The sequence below is a fragment of the Cibotium barometz genome, chromosome 55 (assembly GCF_041138505.1).
Source record: "Cibotium barometz isolate CiBa-2024 chromosome 55, ASM4113850v1, whole genome shotgun sequence".
NCBI classification, from domain to species: domain Eukaryota; kingdom Viridiplantae; phylum Streptophyta; class Polypodiopsida; order Cyatheales; family Cibotiaceae; genus Cibotium; species Cibotium barometz.
The window spans coordinates 10657564-10679577 of NC_141100.1; the positions used below are offsets into that span (position 1 = coordinate 10657564).

The 22014-nt window shown below is 42.8% G+C and overlaps 1 protein-coding gene across 2 annotated transcripts; it reads right to left on the bottom strand.

Moving 5' to 3' along the window:
• Positions 1 to 7939: 7939 nt before the first annotated feature.
• Positions 7940 to 9906, bottom strand: LOC147607366 (uncharacterized). 2 transcript variants are annotated; one of them, XR_015264730.1, is made up of 6 exons: positions 9696 to 9899; positions 9320 to 9579; positions 8731 to 8802; positions 8331 to 8629; positions 8184 to 8234; positions 7940 to 8100 (listed from the first exon to the last, which is right to left on the bottom strand). XR_015264730.1 is itself a non-coding variant. In XM_086790532.1 (5 exons), exons 1-5 carry the CDS (start codon positions 9859 to 9861, stop codon positions 8053 to 8055), a joined length of 597 nt encoding a protein of 198 aa, XP_086646658.1. In that variant the 5' UTR covers positions 9862 to 9906; the 3' UTR covers positions 7940 to 8052. The 2 variants fall into 2 exon arrangements, 1 of the variants encoding a protein (XP_086646658.1); XM_086790532.1 differs by lacking the exon at positions 8331 to 8629 and having other exon boundaries at positions 9696 to 9906.
• Positions 9907 to 22014: the final 12108 nt, after the last annotated feature.

Consider the following 22014-nt stretch of genomic DNA (forward strand, 5'->3'; position numbering starts at 1 on the left):
ATGCAACACCATATGGTAGACACTTCTTGGAGATGGGGGCTATGCATGAGTTGGTTATATATAATGGGCTATCCAGATGGTCGCAGTCGGACAACCTTATATCTTTTCCGCATGGGGGAGGCACTAGTACGGTGGATTACCTCATGGGGTCTCCCGCTCTTATACCACACATCCCAGACTTTACCATCCCTCCTCTCCCTAAACTAGCTAACCACGCATTACTTTCTTTCACGATCTCATGCCCCACCTTACCGCCCACAACCACACCCCCTCTCACCGCCTTCACCCAGATTCATTTCCATCATGATCGTGACTTCATCTATGAGGACCACCTCTCCCACCACATTCCAGCTCTCGATTTATCCCTCCCTATCTCCACCATTACATCCCAACTTTCCTCCATCATCCATGACTCTGCCCACACCAGCTTCCCCTACACCACATGCTCCACAACAAGTTTGCCAGTGGGATCCCAACCCCAGAATGGATGGTATGATGAAGAGTGCAAAATCACCAAGCTTCGCCTCTTATGCAAGAGGGAACATGGGCTGATTTGAGCACATAAGATGAACGCATCTTTCGTACATTCACTCGCCGCAAAGAAACGAGCATTTCTCGCCAGACGAGAACAAGAGTTATACCATCTCTTTTTGAGCGAGGACAACTCAGAAGCTTGGTGCATTCTTGAAGAAAAAAGAGCACCTACACCTATCACAAATCCTAGCCTTTGGGAAGCCTATGCACGACAGTTGTATGATGTGCCAAACCAACCTATACCACAAATGTCACACATTCCTTGGCCTACATCATCTTATCTCTTTGATTCCCCCAATGTCACTAGGGCTCTTAAAAAGTTGCATAATGGGAGAGAAAACGATCATGAGGATCTACGCGCGAAACATTTTGCCCACGTGCACCACGTATTGGCTCCTATTCTTGCGAGTATTTTTAACAGAGCACTCTATGAAGGCTTCCCACCCTCCTGGACTACCAACACCATTGTCCCCATACACAAAGTAGGAGACCCCACGGACCCGGGTAACTATAGGACTATCATGATTGGTCACACAATGGCCAAAATCTATGGGGTAGTACTAGAGGACATGATGAGCTCTATGGCAGAGAATGGGAAACAAAATATCGGGCCAGGAAAGCTTTAGGAGAAACTTCTCCATGCTGGACCATATCTTTACTTTACGGGCTATCATAGAGGAGGCGATGTCCTCAAAGAGACGTGTATTGTTGCTTTGTGGATTTTCGCAAAGCCTTTGACTCCGTCCCTCGATCCCGTCTGATAGGACACTTGCAGGAGCTCCAGTTCTCACATGAGATGATATGGGGTGTGATGGCACTATATGAGGCAATACTTGGCCGAGTACGTGCACCTAGTGGGACCTTGGGAGATATATGTAGCACTATTGGGGTTAAGCAGGGTTGCCCACTCTCACCTATATACATTGATGAGATCGTAGTATTTGTGGATAGATTCGGAGAGGCAGAGGTTCACCATTGGCTTAGACAGTAGTGCCGATATTGCTATATGCTGACAACATTGTCTTGGTCTCAGATTCAGCCGAGGCATTGGACAGATCTTGCAAGGAGAGGGACCTTACGGTCAATTTGGGCAAAACCAAGGCTATGGTCTTCAACACATCTTATGCAGTCGCTTCACGATTTTCCTTCATATACAAAGATGCCCAAGTGGAGATTGTGCAAAAGTCTGTGTATCTAGGAGTCACTTTTATAGGCCCTTTGTTCTGCATGACAACAACTTCCACTGACCAACTTGCGAGGGGGCATGCCTCCCTAGCCTATATGGAGAGATAGTGTTTCATGGCACATTTCCAAGAACCTCACACTAAGTGCTGGCTCTTTGATACTCTAGTACGACCATTGGCTATGTATGGTGAAACCTTTTGGGAGCCAGGCCTAGGGAGGATCACTAGAGGAGCATAGAGAGGCTACAAGTGATGATGTTGTCATGCATGATCAAGAGTAAGCCATCTGTACCACATGACATTCTACATGAAGAGTTTGGGGTGGCCCCACTGGTTACAGATGCCGTTTTTCAGACTGTCACTTATATTCAGCAGCATGTATACACACTTGACAGAGATCGCATCCCCCCACGACTAGCACTAGATTCCTCTATGCAATTATAATGCGAGAGGGAGAGGGAGCGATTGAGACGAGCTGGACTGCCCTCCTCCTCAGCAACACAACCACCACCATTACCGACACATGCATGGTACTCTGAGGTAGTTGAGTGGTTTCATGCACATGGCATACAGATGGACTGTCTCCCCCCCGTTTAAGTATAGCCTACATTCCCCCTACCTTAATCTCTCACGACAGGAGATCAACCGGATCATCCGGTTAGATCTACTCGGGCTACACATATACCAGACATGGGTGTCTCCGTTAGAGATTGGTAAGAAGAGAGTTCTACAGAGATCACTTCTTGAGACTCTTCGAGGATGGATTCTTTGAGATCCCGGGATACATACAGATACACGTCACATGCTATGCATATCATGATCGGCCAGCTCAGGGTATCCTCCCACTGCTTCACAGTAGAGACTGGCAGAGCTGAGGATATCCCACATGAGGAGATGACATGCACATTATGCATCATAGGAGCAATAGAGGATGAGGCCCATTATATGTTTAGTTGCCCAGCTTACTATGAGATACGGGGGAGATTCCGCTTCCTCTTTCGGACCACTCACACAGGTGATATAGTTTGAGGACCAGAGGTGCTTGGGCATGTACTTGATGGAGCTCAAACAACACAGGGATGTAGTGTTAAGGCAGCATGCTGAGAGATAGCCTTGGCTCCGACATGACACCTCACAGAGAGCCATCACAGATTTCTGTGGTACACACATCCACATCGGAATCCACTGCCCACAACAATTCCTCTACTACGACATCAGAGTCCTCCACCCGTACCCACGCTCTAGCTCCACGACCCATAGGAGTTCTTAGCAAGAGAGCTCGATCCATTTTGCGAGCCAGACATCCTAGACCCATAGCATCAAGACCCTCCACCACATAGAGACAGATTCGTGAGATTCCCTGCTGACATGACACACTCCCATCACAGAGGCGCGACATTCACTCCACCATCAGATCGGTTCTGGCCAAGACGAGTAGCTGGTCACAACATATCTCACTCTACACAAGATCATCTATTGATCTCATGTATTGTCAGATGTTTTCATTTTACTTTTTCCTTCAGTTTTCCATGGCTCAGGATATCCATGGTACCATTGTATTACTTTTGGTCTCATAGGCCTTTGGGGTCTTCCATAGACGTTACTAGTGTGTGTGTGTGTGTGTGTCGTATGTCATTAAGAATATTATGCAATAAGAAAAACCTCCGCAAGCAAAATTTGATTATGTTTTTGTGAGAGAGAGGGGTAAAAACACCAAGGTGTGTAGCCTTAATATATATATATATATGTTGTATGTCATTAAGAGTATTCTGCAATAAGAAAAAACTCCGCAAGCAAAATTTGATTATGTTTTTGTGAGACAGAGAGGTAGAAACACCAAGGTGTGTAGCCTTAAAATTTAGACCTTATGACTTCCAGCTTTACAGCAAAGCGTTTAAATCCCCACATTTTCAACAGTCCTTTATTACAAGCAAGAGAAACTCAGAAAGTTAAGTTAGATTAAGGTGTTAGTAATTAATATCTATGTCCAATTATTCAATTAGGAAAAATGAGACCTTCCACTAATTTATGGCCTAGGCAATGAACCATTTACTCAAATGTTATTATCAAGCATCCTTGATACTTCACCTACACATGTCCTCCATAACCATTAAAAAAAAACAAATTGACTAGTATTTCTAAACTAACCATTGGTTAGGTTGTGTACTTATCATTAAATCTCACTGTGAAATCAAGCTACTGCAACTTAGATATTTAAAGTGTATTGCACAGTACTCTATGTAAAGAGCTATCTACAAATATATCACTTTGAAATCAAGCTCTTGTAAATTAGATATTTAAAGTGTATTTGTATATTACTCTATGTAAACAACTGTATGCAAATGTGTAACTAGTGTAAATTAGGAACTTGCAATTTGTTGCATCTAAGAGAGAAATACAACCATAGATATTTTTGAAAATTCATGAGAAAAAAACCTGTAGAGGAAAATCTCTCTCTACTTGTCACAGATGCTAGAGAATCTCTTTATCTCTCTCATGCTTGACCGCATGCACACGGGCGATGGATGATATCGAAGTTCCATTGTTGCCTGTGTAATTCTTGTGTGGGGGTGCAAGGCAATAGGAAAACCTCTCTCTCTCTCTCTCTCTCTCTCTCTCTCTCTCTCGTACGTAGCACAGAGAGGCCTCTCTCTCAAGAGTAGTAGTAGTTTCTCTCTCTCTCTTAGGCTAGGATCGCAACAATAGTTTTGAGAGGGGCGCCATAAGAGGTGTAGAGGAAGCAAGAGAGGCATATGTGGGAGGAGGGATGCTAATCATCGAATTTCCCATTATCACTCCTTATAGGCTTATTTCCTCTGCTAAGATTTAAAAAAACCTTAATATCAAAGGTTACTCAACAAACCATGACATCTAACCTAATCTCTACAAACGTTGGGTCCCTTTTGTACATAGGTCAACTTCTAGCTTTGAAAGCATGTGTTGACCCCCTAGACACCATTGCTTACCACACATTCACAAGATTAAACTCATTTAATGTTTAGGGATCAAAGGGTTTATTACCCTTATTCTCTCCTAAAGGTCATACAAACAATACAATGTCACCTATATGGATTTTGACTTAATCAAGAGAGAATAAGAAAAGCAAGACCAAGTATTGTCTTCATTGGCACAATCTCTCCACTTAATCAACCACTTAGAAAATTGAACCGCATGCAGCTTACAAGAATCATAAATGCATAGATCCTCAAGTCTCATAAGCTCATAGTCAGACACCAAGCTGATAAAAAGAATTATTAGACTTTGAAAACAAGCCATAGGTGTCAAACCTATAAAGAATAATCAAAGACCTGATTAAGTGCAATGCAAATAAGGCTTAGTGTGCCTCTCTTAGTGTGTTTATGTGAGCATAGAATTGAACAATAATTGTGTTCAACCAATGATAATGTAAACCCCTAATCAAGGTGATCAAGTGTGTAAACTCTTGTACTATAGAGTCAGTGAGTTTAAAGGGAAATTGATTTAAAAAATGAATGATGGGAGTTTTGTGTGTGTGTGTGTGTGTGTGTGTGTGAGAGAGAGAGAGAGAGAGAGAGAGAGAGAGAGAGAGAGAGAGAGCTCAAGTACTTAGGAAGAGGTGCCATAAACTTACTAACCTTGAAATTCGAGGAATAAGAAAATGAGAAGCCGATGAACTCCTATATCATAAACACTTATGTAGCAATAATGACTAGAATACATCAAACTCTACCTTGAAAGTGGATTACCCTTCACTATAATAAAAGCTTGAAAGAGGGTTTGCCCTTCACTACAATAAAAGATGGTTCAATATTTCAATCGTTCCTTTCAAGTAATAAATTTAAATATTTTGTTTGAATCTACGTAATTGTATTAGCCTAGGCGTTTGAAATAAATTGCATACCTTCGAAATCGATGTCCATAGCTCTCTTACTCTTAGCTATCCCCATGGCAGTCAACTTCAAACAAAAATATGAGGGGAAAATATAGAATTCAAGAGCTCTTATGAAAGAAATATATAGTCCTAGATGGTGCCAAAAAAAGGGTGCTGAAGGTGTTAATTTCAATCTTAAATGTTGACCTACATCAGCCAAACCAATGATAAAAGCTTGAAATAGAGCCAAGTGATAACAAAGACTAGAATGGTGCATGATGGAGGAGTTGTGTGTGTGCATTTATATATATATCATAACATCTTTGGAGACCAAAACCACCTATGAAAACAACTGAACGACTAAGTTTTTCAGATGTTTGAAAAGATTTAAGAGAAGCCACTTCCACACATACCAAAGCTACTACCGTATTGCATTAATCTGGGATCAACAGCTCTATGGCCTGCCAATGGTGGTTGGGGCTGAAATTTGAAGGATAACTTACTGCAAAGATCACTAATTCCCAGCAACAACCTAAAAACCCTTAGTTTCTGAAGAACACTAGCCACTGCTTACCGGGCTGCAATAGCATGCTTACCGGGCTGCATTGCTATTGATTGACACCGCAGCAGGTGACTTTGGTGCTCAGAATGGGGGCTGGAAGCAAAGGCTGCTTTGCTATTAACTGACACCGCAGCAGGGGACTTTGGTGCTCTGAATGGGCTGGAAGCAGAGGCTGCTTTTGCAAATGGGAAGATGGAGAATCAGGGGGAAGTGAGCCCCTTGTATAGCTCCCCTACAGGAGGTCAGCTGGTCAGGCCACAAGAAGGGCCAGCCAACCATATGTTAATATATACACGTATACCATTTTGTCTTTCTTTCCCAACCAAATAAATAAATACAACACCCAAAACAATTAAGAAACGGCAAAACATGGGTCTGAATGCCATGTCGTCATGTCACATCATATTAGTCATGTTCCATAGCCAGAGGCACACGTGTGAGCAAGATTGAGTTGATGAACGTGTAACGATGCAGCATAATGGTACAATATTTTTATGTGACAAGTAGCACATTAATTTCTAAAGGCCATGATGAATATATAGCCAGTGTGACCTTCCCCAACTAGCCAGGCAACACTTTCAGACCTTGTTCTCGATGGTGTAGGAAAGCCTTGCAGGTAAGTTGGGATGCAGACCTCACAATAGGGTCGGCAATGGACTGGCAAAATAGTGAGAAGGGGGTTCAAGACCCTGCCCATACCAAGTTTTGACAACTAAGGCGGGTTAACTTTGTTCTGAGAATATCGATTTGTTCTAATTGACAAGGTTTCACCTTGCACACAGAGTCTTAAGACAAATGTGCATTGATTTCTTTAGATCCGAGAACTGAGACTTGAAACATTTGTCATTGGCCATACTATTCAGAAGCTTTCTAAAGTTTCACGAGTCTTAAGAGCACACTGTCGTACTTGACCCCTTCTCATTTGGAATAAGCTTGGGTTCATGCACAAGATATCTAGGCCTGCTTCACACGAAGCAGCTAGCTGTGATCCGCTTCCAAGCCTTCGGCAGCTGCTCAAAGCCCCTGCAGGATCAGCCAGGCTATACTTCGCCAACCCCATCCAGACAGTTGCAGCAGTGACCTCAAGTTGGGTCCCTCCATCCCCTTGTCCAGGCTGAAGTGGCAGCAGGGTATTTATTCCATTGGCAGCTTCTCCAGCTTTCTTGGATGGGGAGCAGGAGGACAACAAGAACCAGCTGGAGACACATTTCGTGCTGAATTTGAGTTGGCAGGTCACCTTGACAGAGTGCCCACCCAGTCAGCCTAGCGTATGAAGGCATATTCTCAAGTCTGGCTGCTGGTTCTCTACCACATCAGCATCTCAAGGTGGTCGTCTGCATCATCTGAAGACCGCTCTAGTCCTATTGGGATGTCCTCTTTGACTGTCCATGAAATGTAGAAACCTTGAACTAAGTGCAGAGTCTATCCACTAAGCTCTACTGTGTGCAAAAGCTTTTGTAAAAACCGTCATTTTGACCGGCTTGGGTTAACTTGCCAGAAGGTCATGAAAAGTGACAGAAATGTCGAATGAATTGGAAGCAGACGGTCGATGTCAATGGCTTACTCCAACAAGGGCAAGAAAGGACCCACTGAATTTCTCGCAAAAAATTCTCAACTTGCAGTGGGCTAGAAGCCGGGGATGGTACAAGGGTATACACCCACAATGTGTCTAGGCTACTACTGTTTAGCTGCCTTACTGTACCTCTTAAGATGCCCCCCACAAAGGCCTATTGCACAATAAGTTAGAACCCACAAACCAAGACACATCCACGTCAACACCATGGTGTATTATCCATGCTTCAACTTGAAGGTTGGCAAAGTAAAATTTCAATTGATGAAAAAAAGCATTTGTTGCTGTAGGTTTTACATTATTGTGCAGCTCCCATGCAGCTACTTTTGGAGGGTAGTCAGCGCCTATGGCTCTAGCTAAAAAGGGAGACAGGCAAATGTCCCACTTGTTTCTGACCAATCTGCAAAAATGAAAGCACAGTAAGATGTGTAGTCTAAGGTGCACTACTCATAAAAAACACCTCTACAGAAGTTCAAAGCTTACCTGCACTATTACTCCACGAAACTTTCCTGTGTATGCCTGTAGATAAGAGACCTGAAGGGGGAGAAAGTTTAGCCAAACAAACCAAAAAGGATTGACTGTCTATAGACTCTATTTAGTACCACCCTAAGAAATAAACACAAAACTCACAATTTAGAAGGTTTAGGCTGGCTTCACAAGCAGCAGCAGCCAGCCACATTCCCCTTACAAGCGCTTGGCTGGGTTATGGAGGACATGCCTAACAGATGCATGGCACTCCCGCTTCACACATTGTTAAACAGTAGTAGGAAGGTGTAACATGTCGAGGCACTCTTACTGCTGGGCTTGTACTGCCAGACACAAATCTCAAAGCCGTGGCCATGGCATGACATGCCAAGTCAGATATCTCTCCGCCCGACCGGCCGTCTGCACTCTTTTGATGGGCCAAGTCACCACCATGGCTTGGCTGTCTGGAGCATGTGAACCCAGCCTAAGAAACCAATATTCTGACCCATACACCCACTTCAACGTAATAGAGGATACAAATATAAATACACATGAGATAGCAAACCTTTGCTTGAGGATTATATTTGATGTAAACTGGACCAGGTAATGTGTTCAAATCATGCTTGGAATCTAGAACCTTGCATTATAATCATGGCAAATAGGATTGAATTAGCACCACTAGAACACAAAGAAAAACAAATTCTGCATTTTCAAATGCCACGTCAGTATGAATTAATGTGTAATGTCATCTTGCCCCATCTTAGACTGTTTAGACAATAGCTAAGCCATGACAAAATGTGCATGTGGATAGATGCGAACGATGGGCTTCCATCTGTGCAATTTCCAATCCTTTCCATGCACTGTGACCTGATTCTTTGAGTTACTAAGAGTACACATATCACTATGCAAAAGCCGTTTGACGATGTCCAGAGTAGCTTTTCTCTTTGTTGTGTACCGCGTACTCATAGTTTTCATTGTGACTCTGCCATATTGACGTTGATGTGATGCTACAATGGGTCAGGCAGTGGCTTCAGAGTAGGGGGTAAAAGCGGTGGGCCATGAGTTGTAGCATCATAGGTAAACCTCTCCCTCCAGGATTTTAGAAAATTCCAAAGATTTGGTCTGTTAACTCTTCCCTCCAAAAAGAGGAGTACCTGAGGTATAAAGAAATCGCAGCCGAGGGCGGTTGTCCACTGCTGGAGTGCTGTGAGGGCTTCTTTGGAGTCACTGGCACATATGCCCAGCAAGGGCAGGCACCCATCTTGTGCTCTGTAGGCCTGCACAGCAGCCACCACAGAAGCCCCAAGTGCAAACACCCCATCTGGGCTCTGCAGAGATGGCTGCTGCAAACCCTTCACGTCATTTTTGTTGAATTCTTCCAGAATTTCCCACGCCGCATCGATCACAGCCGAATCTAATTAAACAAAAATCACATAATTAAAGCAAAAGCTTACAGATGATTAAATCATGCCCTCGCTTAATGAATGCATTTTTATAACAAGGTTTTTATGCATACAGAGGTTGATCTACCTTCTTGTGTGCTTGCAATGGGAGCTCTTGCAAATGCTAGTCTTCCTATAGCGAAAGGGGTTCGCGGTAGAGTTGCGCGCGTCTGCCTGCTAGGAAGGCCGATATGAAGGCCGCCATACGGCCTTGCCCAGATGGGTTCCGCTGCTTTGCCCAGAATTTCCATCATTCAAAATGGATCTAATGCAATCAAAAATATATATGGATAAATGTATATGGCTAGTGCTAGGGCCCTTATAAAGCCCTAGTTCAAGTCCCACGGTTGGTCGTATACGCTCTCGTGTTGCATTCTACCGACGTTAATACCTCTCTCTCTTTCTCTCTCTCTCTCTCTCTCAAAATTCTACTCTAGCTTCTTGCCCTATGTAGGATAAAGTGGAGTGGATCTTTTTGGTTAGGCAAAGCAAAGTGGTCAACTTCATTTAGTATGGCTCCTTTGTTAGTCATGCCATTTGCAGGATTATTGTCACGTAGGCTGTAATGCCTGTGACCGACGGCAGACCTGATGGCCAAGGACGTGGCCATCCGGGGTTCAGTGGGAGAGGACGCCCATGCGGAGTCATGGGCGGCCAGGCTAGTGTGGACGGCAGGCCACACACTATATAGCCTGGGGGATGAGGGGTAATCCTCATTCTTCCTCTATGGCTGGGTGGTATAGAGGCTGGGTGGTGAGCCAGAGGCCGTCCCCTCCTGTGGTAGCGCCCGTAGCGGTGTTACAGCGACCTAACACTGGTATCAGAGCGTCGGTTTGATTGGGTCGTCAGGGTCTGTGCGTGACCGGGGGACCGGAGCCCACTCAATGGTTTTCAACCATTCAAAATCTCATCCTTATCTCCACAATGGATTGTGTGGAGGGAGGCGGCCAGAATTGAAAGGAAAAATTCTCTCTCTCTCTCTCTCTCTCTCTCTCTCTCTCTCTCTCTCTCTCTCTCTCTCTCCGTCGCACGCACCAAAGCGAATCTGCAGGTAAGCATTTTTCGTTTTTCTTTTGGCGTTGAAGCTTGTCTGCGAAAAAACGTTCTCGTTTTGGTGTAGAGAGAGAGGTGTAGAGCAAGTAGCCCACAGTTTCCTTGTGGTAACGTGTGAGGTAGCTTGGTTACGCAAGCTATGTTGATTTGGGGTTGCATGTGGAGAGAAAGGTTGTCATATATTATGACAATCTTAGCAGTATATAGTTGGCCAAGAACCCAGTTTTCCATGCATGGACAAAACACATTGAGATACATTACCACTTTATCAGGGAGAGAGTCTTGGTAGGTGACAATGACTTGGCCTATGTCAACACACAGGATCATATCACTGACATCTTTCACAAAGGCCTTGGGCGTTGAGAAGCTCTGCAGATTTCGAGATATGATTGGAGTTCATGAGCTGGAGTTGATCTTGAGGAGGAGTGTTGAGATGTAAAGCTCAACATGAGTTGACACGAGGCACTTGCATGATTGTTATACATTTACATGATTGGTGGGTTTGGTAGTTGGCACCAACATATCTTTGTCGCTTGAGATTCTACAGCTAGACTACACCGACTAGTCCACACCTATCCACTCCACTTAGCGTGTTCCCATTTTGGACCGCTTGTATATACTCTATTATGTGTGTTAGGCACTTTATCTCCTTTGTAGACCTCTTTGGTTGTGTGAAGAAGAAGAAGAATTTTCAGCCTCTCACCTTGTGTGTTCTCTTCTAGGGTTTGTGTGAGTGTGTGTGTGCTTGCAAGAGCTCAAGCTCTCTTCTCCCCCTTGCATCTTTTCAGTTATGTGGTTAGAAACGCCTGAATCAACATACCACATATCTTTAGGAGTTTTTCTACATCTACAGTCATGAAACTAAGCATATGTTACATCACAAAAAGCTCCTCAATTCTATCTTTTGGCTTGCTTCTTCAAGATGCATAGTTTTCTTACTACAGCTTCCCACTTTTAAGAGTCGATCTGCTTTTTATAGTGGTCCTTTGCTACCTGGTTTGCGACAAGAATATCACTCGATGCTATATGACCTGGTTTACCATAATAATAGCATTCTATGCTATTTCCACTCTACTTTCTTTGCCATCCACCTTGGCCTCTTCCACATATTTGTGCATTAGATTCATGTTTATGTATTAGATTTTTATTGTTATGCTAGCCATGATTTCTATTTCCAAAACAACCTACACCTTGGCCTCTAGATAAATATCTACCTTTACCTCTACATGTGTCCGTGTAGAAGGCCTACTCCTATATTATTTTAAGGAAGATGATTTACTCCCGACGTTCATCTCCTTAGTGATTAGAAGGGCTATAAGGTCATTAAGGTTTGGGAAGTTTTCCCCGAGTTTGGATAGATGTCCAAAATTAATCAGTCTTTGCTAAGGCCATTCAATGACCAACACCAAGTCGTCATCATCAACTCTACGACTCCAATAGATGATGCGACCAATATAACAAACCATCTCGTCAGTTCCAATAGAGGTGAGGGCATTGGCAAGCCCTTTCACTTTTAGTTAGTAATCAGTGATGTTTATCTTATTCCTTTGTATATTATGGAGCTCTTACTTCAACTACATATTTCTTACCTTGGTACTTGTGCTATATAACTTAACCAAGCTATCCTATGCATCCTTAGGTGTGTCGATCTACATCATGTATGTATGGTTGATCACAACATTTGATACACTAACAAACAACTAGTATACATCGCTTTACTGGATTTCTAATGCTAAGCCTTAAAGGCTTTTGTGCTTTTTGAGGAGTACATTTTCTTCCAGAAGCTCCAATTCCTTCTCGTCACCTGAAATAAGTTCCCAATATTCTTTTTCCACCATAAGGAAGTTTCTCATTCCAAACTTTCATGCTTTGAATTTTTTCTTGTCCAACTTCTCACTCACAATCTAGGATACATTATCAAACATGATTACTTGTAGCAACTTACTAAATAGTGCTTGCAAAAACTTATGCAAACGTGCAATCTCTAACAACACAGTCACCTCCTATAGTACTATAAACATGTTATATACAACTGTATGTGAACCATCCACATAAATATACATTTGCCATTGCCAACAACTTGTAAATTTTAGATTCTCTGCAGAGATTATCATGAAACCAAATTTCTACTATATCTATGCACCAAACCAAAAATTGGGCATACGTAGTCAAAATTCACACTTCCACAAAGTACCTTCAGAAAACTTGCAAAGCCCCGAAATAGACTTCAATCCAAATTTTAAAATCCCTAAGGGCCTATGGATTGTCTCCCCCCACACAATATAATTCCAAATTTTGCTTCACCATCTATGGTAACTCAAGATGTGACAATGCACCTTACTGTTGCTACCTACTACACTTGACTGGCATAGCTACTACTACAGAGATTTTCTTCCAAATTAAAGGGAAAGAGATAGTGTTGCCCTTACCCATGTACCACTTCCTTTGCTTACCTCTTGCTTTCCTCTTAAGCTCTTCATGTAAACCGGTGCTCTGATATACCATGAGAAGAATGCAGGGGAGAGGGTAAGATTGAACTCCTTGCATGCAAACATGCACACTGTAAGAGTAGATACACAAGTGAGATGCATGGCTAAATTTTCTTCTATTCTCTCTTCTCTTCTCTCTACAACCATGACATAAAGATAAGAGGGAAATAACTCTCCTACTAGAACATGCAAGGTTGGTCCATAGTGTGAACCTCACTACATGAGTTGGCGCTATAACTATACTATAACTCTAGTAAACCAATATGGTTGTCACACAGCCTGTAAAGTGGTGGCACATACCCATAATCTCACCAACCATGCTAGTGGCATCAGTATGGAGCTATCATCCTAGCATGTCATCTATATGTGCATTAGTTAAGATCGATCTCTCAGCAAGCTTAGTTAGTTAGCAAGTTCACATTATGGACTAACCGTTGTATGCTGCTTTAGTAGAAGAGTATCTTCCCTGATAGTATACATTCTTATCTTTATGATATGGTTGTAGAGAAGAGAAAAGAATAGAAGAAAAATTAGTCATCAATCTCTCTTATGTGCTTGTCTACTCGTGTGTGTGTGTGTGTGTGTGTGTGTGTGTGTGCTTGATTGCAAGGAGCTCAAGCTCACCCTTTCCCCCGCATTCTTCATAACCATCAACAACATTAACAACTGTAGTGTTGACCACAACCATGACCCTTAGTGCAAAGTGGATTCCTTCAAGGCCATCAGTATCTTCAACATGTTAGCAAAGAGGTAATAATGCCTGGTGAGCTAGATTCTCTTAAATTCATCCTCATCTAGTGGTAGTTATTGTTGAAATATACAAGTGAATAGGGTATGTGCGGGAACAAGCCCTTAGCAAGAGGCTGTAAAAGAGAATCTGTAAATAAGAGAGAAGCTATGAAAAGGTGAGAAGTATCTGCTGGGAGAGAATAAAGGGTAGCATGAGAGGATTTAGGAGGTGTGGAGATATTCTGGGAAGAGGTGGAGAGAATCAAGCAAAAGAGGTGGAGTGAATCAAGGAGAAATTAGTGGGATTAGATGCTTGGATGTAAACACTATAAATTGAGGTATTGGCCTAATGAGAATTTGCTAGTTTTTGATTATCCATGCCTACATTAAGCTATCAGTTCATTGCTCATCATGCCTTAATTATCATCTAATCTCTTTTCTAATGATGTCGATTCTAGCATTTGATCCACCATAGCTCATCACATTGCTGCAATTTAACATGGTATCAGAGCCTAGCCTAGAATCCATCAATCTTATGAGCCCATTATCTTGCTAATCACTTAGCTAATTAGGATTAGTAGATAATTAAGATTTTTAACTCTTTTTCAACAAGCTCTCTGCACCCCCAGCTAGTGGAGGGGCTTGATCTCCCTCCAGGCTTAACAATATCCTCCAAGATTTTAGCCACACATAGCCACAAGCCTCATGCTCTAGCCCATCAAGCAATTCGTCAAACCGCCTACTATTGGAGCTGCAGATTTTTGCTAAATCGCTTCAGTGCCTTTTTTCTGAAGAGAATTGGAGTTCTTGACTGCACCAGATGAAATGGCTCTAATTCCTCTTGGCCCTAGGGGTTTTCAAGGGTGCTCTACAAGTTGGTGAAGACAGTTTTTGATTTGATCAAATCTACAGTGAGATCCAAGCTCTTCATCAAATCTGCAAGTGACTTTGGTAAAACAGAGATTAAGCATTCAATGTTTGGTCAAATCTTGTATTTCTTAGCTTAATCCTCTACTAGACCAATTGCTATTGATGGCCTTGAAAAGGATTTGAGCTCATTTGAACTCTAAGGCCCCAGATCTGGACTCCCCGCATACTCTTTTTTTGTACACAAAATAGAGGATTAATTTGCTAATTAGTGATTAATCAATACTAATTACTATATTTTGGTACAATTGAGGGTTCAAATTAACCATTGGGTATCTGATACAGATCCCTATAACTTTAGATTGCAATTCGGAGATGGTTTGATACTCCAACCATTCCGTACAGATTTGTTACCCTTGGTTTAATGTAATTTTTGGTATCTGTTGTAATCATCACCTAAACACCATATTGAGTTGTAAAAGGGTAGACACTGCCCTTGAATCTTGAAATTGGATTAAGAGGTAAGACCCCCTTCATATCATCTCATGAGTACGACACAAGAGATAGCCAAATTTAATGGGGAGCGGTTTTACACATGGGCCAGACAAAAACCATGTATTTGCTCATGAGAAAAAATCTGTGGGGACTATTTGAGGAAAGAGATGAATGCCCAGAGGTGAGAGGGGAAAATGAGTGGAAGAGGAGGAATGAGAAAGCATTAGGACTTATCGCACTCAGTTTAAATGATGAAATCATTCATCACATCACAGGGATACAATGGGCAAAAGATGCATGGGATGAACTCAATAAATTATTTGGCACTCAAGCAAAAAATTCAAAGATAAATCTGTTAATGCAATTCTACAAACTGGATATGAAGGAAAGTGAACCTTTAATCTCACACTGGAACAAATATAACAGCATTAAGCAACAAAACTGGCAGCCATTGGCAAAAAGGTAGAAGATGATGAGGCACTAGCAGTGCTTCTGAAGAGTGTGGACAAAGGTGAATATGAAAACATTGTAGCAACATTAAAGAATGTACCTGAATTGAAGCTGCACGAGATAGAAGGAGCTCTACTAGAGCAAGAGACCACAGTCAAAGAGAAGAAATGGCTCGACTCAACAACTGGAGAAGAAAAAGCATTCTTCACCCAAGGAGGATTCTCTTGAGGATGAGGACGAGGAAGAGGCAGAGTAGGAGGAAGGACCTTCACTTGCCACAACTGTGGGAAGCCAGGACGCATGGCAAGCAAACCCAGTGGAGAAGGAACGACATTGGCAAACTTCATGGAGGCTCCTAAGGAAGTGGAGTTAGATCATCTTTTTTGAGAGAGAGAGAGAGAGAGAGAGAGAGAGAGAGAGAGAGAGAGAGAGAGAGAGAGAGAGAGAGAGAGAACCCCACAACCCAATGTAACCTGTTCCAACAGAGTAAAACCACCTCTGAGCCACCGATGATGTAGGCCATGTGGTAGATGTATGTGTGAGCACGTTAGTCAAGGTCACGGGCACTTGTAGTAGGCTTGGACACATAGAGAGAGAGAGTGTCAAGGACTATGAATTTAGGGACTTGAGGCACTGGTCACGGACTATCAAGTAAGAGGGAAACTTGGTATAGGGTCCAGGTGTGCTAGAAGTACTCACTTGAGGTGAGGTGTTGAAATATATAAGTGAATAGGGTGTGTGTGGGAACAAGCCCTTAGCAAGAGGCTGTAAAAGAGAATCTGTAAATGAGAGAGAAGCTGTGAAAAGGTGAGAAGTATCTACCGAGAGAGAATAAAGGGTAGCATGAGAAGATTTAGGAGGTGTGGAGATATTTTGGGAAGAGTGGAGAGAATCAAGCAAAAGAGGCGGAGTGAATCAAGGAGAAATCAGTGGGATTAGTTGGATGTAAACTCTATAAATTGAGGCATTGGCCTAATGAGAATTTGCTGGTTTTTTATTATCCATGCCTACATTAAGCTATCAGTTAATTACTCACTAATCATGTCTTAATTATCATCTAATCTCTTTTCTAATGATATTGATTCTAGCATTTGATCCACCATAGCTCATCACATTGCTGTAAATTTAACAGTTATTAACTAATGTGCATAAAGCTTCAACAAAGGTGTTACATGACTTTAATTGTCGTAAACCAAAGCGTTAAAATCTAGTCTCACAAAACTTTTGAAGCCCAAAGTAGACATGTACACAAAGGAGTTATACTAGCATTCCCAGACAGGATATTGAAGGTACAACAATGTTCATGTCCTTTTAAAGCAACCAATGCAATACCAATAATCAAAGAGAGGAGCACACACTTCAATTAAATGGTTGTGTACTTGTTCCTCTAGATCCCCTAGAACCATTTCAAAAGTGGGTATTGGATTTTGTGGGTCCATTCCAACCACCAGCTCAAAGAACCAACAATAAGTATATATTGGTAGCCACTGATTATTGCGCTAAATGGGTGGAAGCCAAGGCTCTTAGAGATAACACAATTGTATCTCTAGCAAAATTCTTATATGAAATGATTATAACAAGGTTTGGTTGCCTAGTTGAACTCAATTGGAATCGACTCCTTGTCTTGGCCAACTAGGCATGCAATCAGTACAAAACCCGGAATGGGGTGCTGGCAGAATAGCCTCTATCTACAAAACCTATTTCAGGGTACATCTTAAAAGAAAAAATTGCCATGGTCGTACCAAGTTTAGCATGGCCATTCTCTTCTCAGATCTTGAATTTCCAGACATTCCAAGTTTGGCACGACCGTTCCATCTTCACCCCATTCCCATGGCCATTCACATAATGAAGTTGCACACCTTGAGCTGGAATGCCATGTGTACATGTCAAACACGTGGGCACTGAGCCCGCGGCCATTCCAACCATTTCTCTCAAGCCTATGGATGTTCCTTCTATTTTCGCAATCTTCATAGATTGCGAAAATAGATTTCTCTCAAGCCAATCTCCATAGATTGGCTTGATTACCAGTTTATGTAGTGGCCATTGAGATCTTATCTAATTGTTCTCACAATACTCTAGATTGAATATTTGAGGCTGTGGAACTTGATCTAGTTCTTAAACTCGGCCAGTTAAGGAAAGCCACATAGAACTCTAGAACCAAAGATTCTTTTAAATGCTCAGAAGAAGAGGGGCTAGCTGCTACTTCGAGGAGATATCGATGATCACCTAGCATCCAAGATAGTGCACTAGAGTTCCCCTGAAGATGCAATCCCTCAAGTCTCGTCTCTTGAGAGCTAAGAGAAAATTGGTCATGGCCTTCGGCGACAAATAGGAAGAGGTATGCTGCTAGTTGGATAGCCATGCTGAACCGATCGAGAAAGGGGAAATCTATCACCTCGGGATCCCTAAATGAGAACTTGATTGTGAGAGGCTAACTAGAGTCCTAAAACACCGCGGATCCACTACACTAGGAAATCCATCCATTACATCATACCCTCCAGAAAGCCCCAATAAACTCTATCAAAATCCAGAAGGAGCACAATGAGATCATGTTGCCGCATCCTAGCCAAAGTTGTTGCCTCCAAAAAAGTGAAGATGTATAGAATGCTCTGATCCTAAAAAAAACCTATTTGAGTGTCATGGATTAACTTTGGGAGGAAAGGCTGAAGTCTCTGACTAATGACCTTGGACAAAATCTTGTAGGCGGTCCCAAGGAGGATGATGGGTCTCCAGTGTCAAATCTCCAATCTGTCACCACACTCCTTAGGAATTAAGTGAATTAGACCCTCTGATAGCCTCTCCGACATGGAGCTTGTAGTAGTCATAATCTCATTGAAGGGTGCTCGAAGGCCGCCTTCCATGAGATCCCACTCTCACAAAGAAAGAAGGAAACTGGCCCCGAGAATTTACCCCTAGGAAGAGCTATCAAGGCGTCCGCCAAATCCTCTCCTGTGAAGGGAGTTAATAAGAAGGTCTAGAGAGCAAAGGGAACCACCTCTCTCATGTGCCCCCATACCCTCTCTCATGCATCCACCACTTGTGAGGATAACGGGCACCCGTGTGAGGAGGGATTTGAAAAAATTTGTGGTAATGGCTCTCACATTGGGGGGTCAGAAACGATAGCTCCATCTTAGATTCAAAACTTGCAAAATACCATCTCTCTACCTGTAAGGGGATGCAATCTCAAAGAAATCCTCAATGCCTCTATCTTCGGCCTGGGTCCAGAAGGAAGCTATGGCATGGTATCTATATTCCACCCTCCTCTCCTCGATGGATCCAATCTCCGTATGGGCGACAATAGTAAGCTTACTCTCAATCCATGGGCTATCAGGGGAACTCTCTTGGAGACATTGGAGACATTGGAGAGAAGCAAGACCTTGTCTAATGCTCCTCTCCTATTCACGAAATCCCTCCAATTTTCTAATGATCTCATTGAGGCCTGCATCCCTCCCTATTTTGCTCTATCCTATTGGTAGATATGAGTCTTGTATGAGACTATCCAAAATCCTAGTGCTCAAGTGCATGTCTTGCCTTTTGGGGTCCTCTAAGGACAAAATAACTTGAGCATGATAAGAGAAACTAATGCCCGCCAAGATACCAATCATGCTTCAGACTACAAGCCCATTCATTTGTTGAGATATCGAGCTCATCTAGTGAGGCGGTGGACACTGATGACCCGACTCGGGGATAGGCCCCACACTTACACCACTGGCATGGTTGGTGAGATCATGGGTGATATGCAGCCAGTGGGATGACAGGCTGTGTGTGACAGCCATTCTAGAGACTGGCATAGTTATAGCGCCAACTCATTTAGTTGGGTTCACACTATAGAGAACCCTAGTATGTATTTGGTTGAGTACCTTTTCATATTGTGTGTACTCTTATCTTTGTGTGTTAAGTGTTGTGTAAAGAAGAAGAAGATTTTCAGCCTCTCACCTTGTGTGTTCTCTTTTAGGGTTTTGTGAGTGTGTGTTTGCTTGCAAGAGCTTAAGCTCTCTTCTACCCTGCATCTTTTCATGGTATCAGAGCCTTGTTCATGCTAAAGGCTAAGCTACAACCCCATATACCACTATAGCGAAAAGTGACCGACGAAGCATGATGCAGGTTCGGTTGAAAGGAAGAACCCTAAGCCCTGAATAAGGGCAAAGCATTCCCGTACAAGCAAGAGAGCAGGAAGCGGTACGAGGGTAAGAGCTTCATCTACTCTTCCCTATTTGCGTTAGCGACTACACCCTTCTCGTCATCGGGAGCTCTACGGGAGGTTCTATCGGATAGAGTTTTTCGTGCCAAAAATGTGTTTCGGGCGCGTTAGGACCTCCATTTTTCGAAAAGCAAGTGATTTCGAGCACTGCGGGTAAGTCATCGATTCTATGCAGAACTCTGTTTAAGAACTGCAGGAAGACAGATTGGTTGTGTAGACATTGTATGTGCTGCAAGGAGGTCAAACAGTTGCAATTGGGTGTATGTATGTATATTGAGGCCACTGGCTGTGACATTTGAGTGTAGTACAGTACCGCTGCGAAAAATACAGCAGTTTGTGTAGGACAAACCAAAGTGGTGTTTCTGGTAAATTTGTGTGTCTGGCAAGATGTCAAATGATGGCATAAACCAGATTGTTGCTAAGAAGCTTGATAAGAACAACTTCCATGCTTAGAGGTTCAGGTTGACCTATGGAAGCCATGAATGCAAAGCTGCGAAGATCTGGGAGAGTGAAGTATCCTGTGCAGAGGTTTACCTATATAATGGTTATGTGGCACATCACTATGCATACATGGCAAAAGTTGTACAGGTTGTAGAGCCCACATGCATTGATGAGGCTGTTGGAAATGTGTGTTGGTGGGAGAAAGCTATGGATGAGGAGATGGTGGATGCACTATATGGAAATGAGACTTGGGATTTAGTGCAATTGCCTGAAGGCAAGAAATCCATTGGATACAAGTGGGTGTACAAAGTAAAACATAACAGTGATGGAAGCATAAGCAGGTACAAGGCTAGATTGGTAGCCAAAGGATATGCGCAGACATATGGCATTGATTATGAGGAAACTTTCAGCCCAGTTGCCAAGATGGAAATAGTGAGAGTTGTGATAGCAGTGGCTGCATCAAAGCAATGGTCTTTACATCAGATGGATATAAAGAATGCATTCTTGCATGGGGATTTGCAGGAAGAGGTGTATATATTGCAGCCACCTGGTTATGAGGATGTAAATCACCCCGAGCATGTTTGCAGGTTGAAGAAAGCCTTGTTTGGCTTAAAACAAGCACCAAGAGCATGGTCTGACAAGATTTCTGAATATCTTGTCACTATTGGCTTTCATGTAGCCAATGTAGATTTCTTGCTATATGTGAGACATAGTGATAGAGGGGTTGTGCTTGTTGTTGTCATCTATGTAGATGACCTGATCATTATGGGGGACCAGAGATCTTTGATGTAAAGATCTTGCTTAGATAGAAGTTTGAGATGAAGGATCTGGGGGAGCTCAGATATTTCTTGGGCATTGAGGTGATTAGGTCACCACACATGGTATTGGATTACTGCAGAGACAGTATGGCTTGGACATGTTGTCCAAGTATGGTATGACAGGTTGTAAGCCTATCTAAGTGCCATTGGATCAGAATGGCAAGTTGAGTGTGCAGATTCAGGAGAGATTTTGGAGGATTCTACTATGTATAGGTGCATAGTAGGAAGCTTGATCTACATGACGATCACCAGGCCATATTTGAGCTATGCTATTGGGTTGGTGAGTCAGTTTATGCAGGTTCCTTGAAAGCTGCATTTGGATGAATTGAGACGCATATTGAGGTATGTGAGGTCTACTTTGCATTGTGGACTATTTTATGAAACTGGGACAGAGGTATGTGTACATGGGTACACAGATGCTGATTGGGCTGGTAGTATCTCAGATAGAAGATCTACTAGTGGTTTCATGTTTTCTTTGGGGAGTGCTGCTGTGACTTGGAGCAGCAAGAAGCAGCGTACGGTTGCTCTATCCAGTACTACAGAGGCCAAGTATAGAGGTGGTGCTATGGCAGCATGTGAGGTGGCTTAGTTAAGAAAGCTACTTGCAGATTTGGGTCTACCAGTGGATAGACAAGTTATCATTTTCTGTGACAACATTAGCAATATACAGTTGGCCAGGAACCCAATTTTTCATGCTCGTCACCACGAAGCATATAGAGGTCCACTACCATTTTGTCAGAGAGAAGGTTTTGGCAGGAGATGTTGACCTTGTTTATGTCAGCACACAGGATCAGGTCGCTGACATTTTCACCAAAGCATTGGGTACAGAGAAGCTCCGTAGATTCAGGGCTTCGCTTGGTGTAC

Bases quoted from the DNA above. Each gene is read 5' to 3' on its own strand.
- LOC147607366 (XM_086790532.1), bottom strand. From the start codon at position 9,861: ATGATGGAAATTCTGGGCAAAGCAGCGGAACCCATCTGGGCAAGGCCG. The intron at 8,235-8,730 runs GTTTGCTATCTC...CTCCCCCTTCAG, and splicing joins AATATAATCCTCAAGCAAAG to GTCTCTTATCTACAGGCATA. The intron at 8,101-8,183 runs GTAAGCTTTGAA...TCATTTTTGCAG, and splicing joins TTCGTGGAGTAATAGTGCAG to ATTGGTCAGAAACAAGTGGG.